The sequence below is a fragment of the Scylla paramamosain genome, chromosome 7 (genome assembly GCF_035594125.1).
Source record: "Scylla paramamosain isolate STU-SP2022 chromosome 7, ASM3559412v1, whole genome shotgun sequence".
In the NCBI taxonomy this organism is placed as follows: Eukaryota; Metazoa; Arthropoda; class Malacostraca; order Decapoda; family Portunidae; genus Scylla; species Scylla paramamosain.
Window position 1 is genome coordinate 27,763,116 of NC_087157.1, and position 10,000 is coordinate 27,773,115.

At 41.3% G+C, this 10,000-nt stretch overlaps 1 protein-coding gene across 3 annotated transcripts in view; it reads left to right on the forward strand.

The window, feature by feature from the left end:
• The window catches only part of LOC135102290 (hemicentin-2-like), a 61,745-nt gene that overhangs the window by 2,101 nt on the left and 49,644 nt on the right, over window positions 1-10,000 (forward strand). The window contains exon 2 of one of the 3 annotated variants that reach the window (XM_064007299.1): window positions 8,784-8,950. In XM_064007299.1, the coding sequence (XP_063863369.1) occupies window positions 8,784-8,950 (167 nt within the window). The remainder of the gene's footprint in view (window positions 1-8,783; window positions 8,951-10,000) is intronic. The other 2 variants (XM_064007301.1, XM_064007300.1) reach the window with 2 other exon arrangements.

Genomic DNA, 10,000 nt, shown 5'->3' on the forward strand with positions numbered 1-10,000 from the left:
CTTGCTCCTTTCTTCCTTTAGTTCCGACCTTTCCTCACTCTCTTCCTCTCACACCGTCCCTTCCTTCCTACCTTTCCTCTTCTCTCCACTTGCTTTGCTTTCCCTTCCTCCTTACACGCACACAATCTCTCTCTCTCTCTCTCTCTCTCTCTCTCTCTCTCTCTCTCTCTCTCTCTCTCTCTCTCTCTCTCTCTCTAGTAAAGGCAAGGATACACACCCTCCTGTCCCTTGCTTCTGATTTATAGGCGACAAACATCACCCGGTATTGAAAACTTTTCTTTTTATACATACAAAGTACATGATAAGCACAACAAACTGCTAAATTATTACCACCAATCTTGACAAGAGCGACAATTCATGATAACTGCAATAACTGATACTGACATTTACTGCATAAAAATAGTGTAATATCTCAATCGTATCCTTTATCACGACTTCGCACAATTCGGTAACGTTATCCAGTAACTCTTTTTCTTCATCGGTTCGTTTCCTAATAAGGACTATTTTGACAGGCCGCATGAATGGTTAGTCTGTTTTTCATGGGTGCTTTATCCCGCTCATGTTGTAGGATTATTTTTAAACTGACAATAAATGTAAGGCAGTAGTCTTGAAAACTCTATAACATTCCATTAGAGCCTGTTAAAACTATGGAAACGCTCTTGAAAAACCCAAAACACTCCATTCGAGGCGGGCAAATTTAGAGAAACACTTAAAAATTCTAAAACATTTCATTAGAGCCTATCAAATTTACGGAAACACACTTGAAAACCCTAAAACGTTCCTTTGGAGCCTCTTGAAATTATGAAAATACCCTTGAAAACCCAAATTATAAAAATACCTTTGAAAACCCAAGCACGTCCCACTAGAGGCTGTTGAAATGAGTTAAGATTAGATGTCAAAAATACTTCAGAATACAGCCAAGTGTGCAAGGGCGTCACATGTCACGTCTCTGCCTCCACCAATCCAATGCACCCTTTCCCCAGCGCCCATCAATCACATGCTGCGTCTAGGGGACAGGCTCACTTAACACGACAGCCAAGCATAGCATGTGCAGGAAGCAAGGGAGAGCAGCGCACTAAATTAATATGTGAAATCTTACAAGTTTTGGCATTTAGTATGATAATGAGGATCACTGGGAATAGTGTGTGAAAGAGTTATGTTTTTCTAAGGATGAAACTCGGAAAATTAATGTATGAAGATTTATTTATTATCTTTAGTCAATCAGCAGGGTATATTAGAAAAAAAGTCAATGAATATGAGAGTGGCTGGCTGGGAGACTGTTGGTGCGAGGATCGTATTGCCAGAGTAATATTTGTAAACACGAACCGCACAATTCCCTTACGTAAAGACTTAAAAGACGATAATGTAAAATAAATTAACTGCGTAATACAAAAAATAAATAAATGAATGGATGAGTAAATAGGTAAATAAATACACAGAGTAAAATAGATAAAAATAGATGAAAAGAAATGGATGTTTTTCCCCTCAGACAAAAAATAAACATATCTTGCTTAATCTCACGGTATCAAGTTCTCAATACACGATTATAGAATGGAGAAAAAGAGTACGTAGATGTAAAGACGTGTTTTGTTTTTGGTTCATGAGTAAATAGCAAATGGAACTTCTGTTTTGTTATGGAGTAATGCTTTCAGTAATAAAAAACTTAATATGAATTTCCTCACTGTTATTAGTTGCTGATAGCTCTCTCTCTCTCTCTCTCTCTCTCTCTCTCTCTCTCTCTCTCTCTCTCTCTCTCTCTCTCTCTCTCTCTCTCTCTCTCTCTCTCTCTCTCTCTCTATTTTGTGATTTTTAGTTTTCGTTACTCACTTGTTTTCAAATTTCTGGATGTCATGTTTCTGTTTATTATACGCATACCGCTCTCTCTCTCTCTCTCTCTCTCTCTCTCTCTCTCTCTCTCTCTCTCTCTCTCTCTCTCTCTCTCTCTCTCTCTCTCTCTCTCTCTCGTGAGTTTTCATTTTCGTTACTCACTTGTTTTCACATTTCTGGATGTCATGTTTCTGTTCATTATACACATACCCCACCCCTCTCTCTCTCTCTCTCTCTCTCTCTCTCTCTCTCTCTCTCTCTCTCTCTCTCTCTCTCTCTCTCTCTCTCTCACACAAGTCATGAAAATTGACAGAAAGGGAAAAAATGTAGTAAAATCCATTCAATTTCCTCCAGTATAAAACTAAAAAAAAAAAAACTTCAATTCCTTGTACTTAACAATTTCTACTAATAACAATAAATACTCACCTATGTAGCCAACAACCTTAACTCCTTTATCTTCCGAGCATAACCACAATTACACGAGTCTAATCTTTCAGCCGGCACCAGTTTCCCTCCACACGAGCGGCGGTCTGGGATGCATTGCGTGTCCTCTGGTGAGTCTTGTGTCTGCGCTTTCATACCGCGTGGAGGAAATTATTGCTGCCTGTGGAGTTATACTGGAGGAGGAGGAGGAGGAGAAGGGGGAGGAGGAGGGGAAAATTAGGGAGAAGACGAAGGTGAAATGGGTACAAAGAAGAAGAAGAAGAAGAAGAAGAAGAAGAAGACTCAGAATGCTACAGAGAAAATACAAAAACAACACCAAGCAACAAGGAGGAGTAAGATGAAAAGGTAAAAAAGGTAGACAGGTACAAAGATTAGGTTAGGTTAAGTAAAGTTAGGTTACGTTAGGTTAGGTTAACTTTTGCTTAATTAAGTCAAGTTAGGGTAGGTTTTGTGCTAAGTCAAATGCAAAGGCAGCCACAAAAAGTACGAAGAAAACTAACTAGGTACATAGATAGCTAGGTAGGCAGGTAAGTAGTGAGGTAGGTGGGTATATCAGAGAGAGAGAGAGAGAGAGAGAGAGAGAGAGAGAGAGAGAGAGAGAGAGAGAGAGAGAGAGAGAGAGAGAGAGAGAGAGAGAGAGAGAGAGAGAGAGAGAGAGAGAGAGAGAGAGAGAGAGAGAGAGAGAGAGGTTAGGGTGGGAGAGAGGTGGTGAAGAATCAAAGGGGGAAAGGCTGGCAGGCAGGCAGGCAGGCGGGCAGGCGGGCAGGCGGGCGGGTAAGTTGAGGTGCGTCGGAAGTTGTGCATTATGAATAGAGTCACTCTGGAGCGGAAATCTGAACTTTTACGGCGAGAAGTTTGCCCTTTGTTAATTAAGCGAAGGTCACGAGGCGGCGGCAGACAACAGTTGGCGGGATAGGGCGCGGCGAGACTGGCGCGCCGGGAGGAGGAGGAGGAGGACGACGACGAAGAAAAATAGAGGAATATACAAAAGAAAGCCAAACAGAAGCAAACCTTAAGATTCCTCGTAAGCTTGTCTGGTAACTATTTCCAACTTGCTGCACAATAGAGAGACATGACAGTAGAGCAAAAGTGAAGGAAGAGGAGGAGGAGGAGGGGGGAAGAAAAAGGTTACATTAAAAGCGAAGAGTAAGGCATGAATGAATAATTAAATATATCAGGATGGAAGGGAGGTAAAAAAACGGGGAATGATGAAGAAGATTAATAATCATAACTATGGTAATAATAATAATAATAATAATAATAATAATAATAATAATAATAATAATAATAATAATAATAATAACAAAAACAAGAACAACATAGCTTAAAAGTGAGGATAGGAAGCGAAAACCAAAGAAATGAAACGAAAAAAATTAAAGGAAATTAAAGGAGAAATGAGAGAAGTTATGATAATTACTTTTCCTGATGTAGTACTTGACCGGAAGGCGAGAGAGAGAGAGAGAGAGAGAGAGAGAGAGAGAGAGAGAGAGAGAGAGAGAGAGAGAGAGAGAGAGAGAGAGAGAGAGAGAGAGAGAGAGAGAGAGAGAGAGAGAGACCTTCACAACTCTTAATTGATTTCACTTTCAAAATAGCGTCGGATATACTACTTTCAAATTGGCTTGAGAAAGACGAGAAGGAATGAAAAAGAGGAACACAGAGAAGTCCAAACAGCAACACACCTTGAGGTCCTCACAAGCTTGTTTGGATAACTCTTCTACGCTATTAGTGGGAAAGACCGGAGGAGGAGGAGGAGGAGGAGGAGGAGGAGGAGGAGGAGGAGGAAAAGAGGGGGTAAGAGAAGAAGAAAAAAAGGAGAGAAAAGAAAAGAACAGGAGGAAAGAAAAGAAGAACAAGAAGAACAAGAAGATGAACAAGAAGAACACGAAGAAGAAGGGGATTAAGAAGAAAAAGAAAAAAAAGGTGTTATTGTCCATGTTTTTTTCTTGTTTTATTCTCCCTCTCTTTTTCTCTTCTTCAACACTACTACCACCACCACCAAAAACAACAAAGAACAGAAAAAAAAGAAAAAAAATAGAATAAAAGATCTCATTTCCATCCTAGCGACTCCTTGACGTGGAAAAGAAGGAAGGTGTCACGCTATACACAACCAGGTCGCGCCTCGCCTTCACCTGTGTTGTGGCGGCTCACACACCTGGCCAGCCTTTGATCAATTATTCCTCTCTTATTGCCTCGCGTATCTGCCTCGAATTTTATGATCTTTTTTCACCTCTCTCTCTCTCTCTCTCTCTCTCTCTCTCTCTCTCTCTCTCTCTCTCTCTCTCTCTCTCTCTCTCTCTCTGTGTGTGTGTGTGTGTGTGTGTGTGTGTGTGTGTGTGTGTGTGTGTGTCCTTTCAATCGTTCTTTTGTATTATTCATATTGGTGTATTTTTTCGTTTTTTTATTTATTCATTTCAGATTTGCTTTTTACATTCATTTTCTTTTTATTTATTTGTCATTTGCATAAATTTTTTTCAGCTTGATTCAATATTTTCTTTTATTCAGGTTTCATTTTATTCATCAGTCTCCCTTTAAATTTTATTCTTACACCCGTTCTTTTTATTCACGATCTTTTTTTTTGTTTTTGTTTTCCAGTTCGTGTGTTTTATTAGATTCATTACTCACATTATCGGTAAAATTTCTTTCGCCTCTCTCTCTCTCTCTCTCTCTCTCTCTCTCTCTCTCTCTCTCTCTCTCTCTCTCTCTCTCTCTCTCTCTCTCTCTCTCTCCACTTCACCTCTTTTCTTCAAGCAAACATTTTACAATTTTCTCTCTTCTTCCAATCGATCATCCTTTCCCTTCCTTCTTATGACATCAACTTTTTAATCCTTTCCCCTCTACTTCCTATCTTTCATCATCATCATCTCTCTCTCTCTCTCTCTCTCTCTCTCTCTCTCTCTCTCTCTCTCTCTCTCTCTCTCTCTCTCTCTCTCTCTCTCTCTCTCTCTACCCATTTATCTTTAATATCTTCTTGTGATTTGCTTCCCGTAAGAGAATAAGTTCAGGCCAGAGAGTGCATGGCATCACAACCCTTAAGGCGTGACCTCAGGGTGACCTCGGCATGACCTGTCACCTCTAAAGTTATCAGATTTACTGCCACTCACATGACGTCAATTGAACTTTTCATATTTTCTGCCAATTGCTCTTATAATTGCGAGCTTTTATCTCACTTTTTAATTTTTTTTTTATATTTTTTTATTCTTTCTCTCTCATTTTGTGTTTTTGTCTTTTGATTTTTTTTTCGTTTATTTTATTTTTTTTTTGTCATCTTCGTGTAGTTTTTATTGTTTTTGTTTCTGTAGTTCTGTTTCATATTTTACACGTGATTTGTATGTTGATTTTTTTTTTTTTCGCTTCGCACTTTTGATCGTTTTTCTTCTTTGATTTTTGTTTCTCTCTCTCTCTCTCTCTCTCTCTCTCTCTCTCTCTCTCTCTCTCTCTCTCTCTCTCTCTCGTAATATCTAACTTGCTGAACTATCCTTCCTTTTACCACTACTACTACTAATACTACTGCATTACTTCTACTACTACTATTACTACTACATTACTACTACTACTACTACTACTACTACTAACAATCCTTATAACCACTTCAGCTCAAGCAAACGTTCCAACATCACTCACTCTCTCTCTCTCTCTCTCTCTCTCTCTCTCTCTCTCTCTCTCTCTCTCTCTCTCTCTCTCTCTCTCTCTCTCTCTCTCTCTCTCTCTTTTGACATTTTCCCCTGGCCTGATATCCCTCCCTCCCTTTTTTTCCCTTATCATTCGCAGGTCTCTCCCGTTTTCCATGTCAAAGCCAAGCATTTCCATCTCAAAATAGAAAACGAGGAAGTAAAGAATGAGTGTGTGTGGGTGAGTGAGTTCGGAGCAGCAGCAGCAGCAGCAGCAGCAGCAGCAGCAGGAAGAGGAGGAGGAGGAGGAGGAGGAGGAGGAGGAGGAGGAGGAGGAGGAGGAGGAGGAGGAGGAGGAGGAGGAGGAGGAGGAGGAAGAAGAGGAGGAGGAAAAGTTATATCACATCCAGTTGGCTGAGGGGAGAGAAGGAGGAGGACATGAAGGAGAAAGATGAAGGAGAAGGAAGAAGAAGAAAAAGAAGAAGAAGAAATTAAATTGAAGAAAAGAAAAAGAAAAGAAAAAAAAGAAAAAAATGAAAAGGAAGAGAAAAAGAACAGGAGGAGGAGGAGGAGGAGGAGGAGGAGGAGGAGGAGGAGGAGGAGGAGGAGGAGGAGGAGGAAGACGAGAAGGAAAACGTTGAAATTCCTTAACCGCCTTTGTATTACTAGTAGAAAAGAAAATGGAAACATCAGCATATAGGTTTTATGGGACTTACAAAGACTACAGCGTCCCTTTATCTCTCTTTTTTTCCTTGTCTATTTTCGGATGTGGGTCGTTAAGTTTCGCCTCGTATCCCTGAGGCAGCAGATTTCTTTTTTCCTTTCTTCCTTTTAATCTCCCTCCATACGTCCTGTTTATTTTTGCTCAGTCATATTTTGTGTGTTATATGTTTCTCTCTCTCTCTCTCTCTCTCTCTCTCTCTCTCTCACACACACACACAAAACACAAAAGAAGCCAGACTTATCCTCAGGTTAATTTTTCCTCTTCCGTCTCATTTTTCCGGCGTTGCAAAGTGATTAGTCGCATATTCCCTTTGAGGAAGACTTCATAAAACTATTAAATGTTTCTTGGCTTCTCCATGTCCCACTGTTACGTGTGCGTGTGTGTGAATTCTTTTTCTTGTTTTGTCCTTCTTCTTCATCTCCTTTTCTTTTGTTTTTCTTCACTTAATTCTTGGTTCTCTCTCTTCTAAATTTTCCGTTTTCCGAAGGACGATTTTTAACATTTTCTGCAATGCTTGGTTCGTTCTCGAGTCTCTGGCTACGCTGGAATTGTGAATTTTGTTATCTTAGGGCTTGTTTTTCTCCTTTCTTCACTTTCACTCATTCGTTGTGGTTCTGTAAGACTGCAAGATTTATGCCTTTCTGCCGTCCGTTCCCTCCTTCTCTCTCTCTCTCTCTCTCTCTCTCTCTCTCTCTCTCTCTCTCTCTCTCTCTCTCTCTCTCTCTCTCTCTCTCTCACACGTTTTCTCACGTTCTCTACGTTCCCTCATCTCCCCTAACTGTTCGCGCTACAAGGCAGGATCCCTCGCCTTCCACATCCCTCTCCTCTCTGCTGCCTTCCGTGCCGCAAGCTACTGAGCAAGCAACTTTTCTTCTTAAAACTATCCAGAGTTCTTCAAAAGTACTCTGAAACATACTCAGAAGTACTTTTCCTCTTCCCTCAAGTACTCAAGCACCAGAATTCCTCAAAAGTAAAGTCAAAACTTCTTGCATTTCATCTTCCCTGAATGTAACGAACACACTCAGACATTCACTGTTCCTCATATAGAAACGTGGAAAGTTTCTGCATATTTCCCTTCATGTAAGTACTCAAGACCCACGGTTCCTTAAAAGCACTCACACAAGTACTGTTACATATCCTCGTTGAATGTACTGCAGACCCACTAACGTAATTCACATAGGGCTCTCGCGGCATCTACTCCTCCTTTTTCCAGAACACCTGACAGGAGAGTATCTTGTAAAACACCGCGCCCTGCCTCCTCTGCAATCCTATTTAGTTTCTCTTCCTTTACTCCTCCTTCTCTCTTCCCTCCTCCGAGAATTACCTAGCATGACAGCCTCTTAGGTCCTTTCCTCAACACCTGACGCTACTACACACGATCCCACGCCCTATTTTCTGCAATCCCTTCCCTCCTTCCTCCCTCCATAGGTCTCAAAGAGCACAACTACCTGGAAGTCACTCAGAATTACATTACCCTTCCCCATAAGTACTTAGACCATTGACTTTTCTTGAAAATTGCACCAAAACTGACTAGCTTTCACTTTCTCTCCCTCTAACTTCTGAAGGCAAAACGGAAAAGTCTCTCTCTCCCTTCCTGCCTCAGAAGTACTTAAAGGGTTCCGTAAATCTCTGGAAATTACCCCAAATCTGACGGCCTCCCTTCCCTCTCTCTCGTAAATAATGACGATGAAACGGAAGAACCAACACTCCCTTATTTTCTCCACCCTTTAAAGAAAAGTAAAGGGCAAAATATTCTCCTTTCATTATTGTACGTAAAATATGATAGCTTCCCGTAGTTTTCTCTTGACAGCCGAAGACGAAAACTAAGATTCCACACAATACCCCAAAATTACATAAAGGCACACAGAGTATCTCAGTCTCTCCCCAACTAACTGACGTCAAAGTTTATTCTTTCTATCTTTCTCCTTGCCTCAAAACTAACCAAGAGCCACACTATACCCCAAAATGACCTGCAAGCTTACAGCCTTCCTATCTCTCTTTCACAGCCGATTTTTCAACATATTCAGTCTCACTACTCGTATACTCCAAAATTACCTTTCTATCCTTGCTCCTTTCTTCTGGTTTCTGAGGCGTCTAATCACTACTAATATCTTCCATTACCTCAAAGCACACTATTCTCCAAAACAACCTACAAACTGACAGTCTCCCATCTTCCCCAGCAGCGGACGCCACCACGGAGGACCCCATGTCAAAGTTCCGTCACCTGCTGCCGGAAGCCAACCTGTCTAACAACTCCGTAACCAATGTGACCGTCCAGCTCGGGGCCACTGCCTTCCTGCCCTGCAAGTACCGCCACCTGGCCGACCACCAGGTCAGTGAGGATCAGGTGTGTACTCCACGCTTTCCGCACGTCCTGCCACCTGCACAGGGCTCAGGTGTGGGAGGCGAAAGGTAACTCACTAATTGATGGCTGTGTTGCAAGTTGAGTGGTTATCATGCAGGTTGGCTGACATGTAGTTCATCAGTGTGTGGTGATGCGTGGCTATGCAAACACGGAGCACAGGTACTATCAACTGTTATGAGGAGTGACAGGTGACCAACTAACTTACTGACGGCTGCGAGTTGACGGGTGCAGTCCCGTGTGAGTGATTTGTTAATTTATTAATGTGTGATGATGCAAGGGAGTGTGTGGCCACAGGGGACGAGAGGTGGGAGTAATATTAACTGATGTATGCTGTTTTAATACAGGGTGTGATGGTAAAATATTACATGAGTACTCAGGTAGAACATTAACTTATTAACAGGTGAGGCAAGGGGGTATATAACGTGTAAAGCGACATGGTATAGGAAAAACTAAAGCGTAATTGGAGTTGTGGTGAAGCAAGATGACAAGTGTTGAGGCAGGTGGAAAAAAAAAAACATTAAAAAGTGACCCAAGGTTCCTGGAAATGTGCAATGATACAAAATGATACACGTAGAACCATAACCAATAACATGTGAGGCAACGTAACATGTAACTAATTAATTATTACCAACCGCAAACAGAGATAATTAGCGGAATGTCAAGGTAGACAGGTAGTAATGAAAAGAACAGGTGTGTATGAGTGTGTCACGTAATATACAGAGTTGCTCCAGATAAAAGGCGATATTCCACCACCTCAGCCCCTCACACATTAAACAGGTTCTCAAATAGTGATAGGTGGCGGGAATAAACACAATAATGAGGCCGCTAGTGCCGAGTTAATAGGGAGCTTTAATAGAAGGTAAATTTATAGATAGGGATTATAGGTTGGCACGTGTTATTCAGGGACCGCCATGGTTTGTCCTACTGGCTTCCTGCAGCTTCTGTTTTCTTGTATTCTTATGTTTTCGTCAATACAAAGCGATTACTTGCGGCTTCGATGGTGGCAGTTGTAGAGCTCACTGTTCTTAGTTA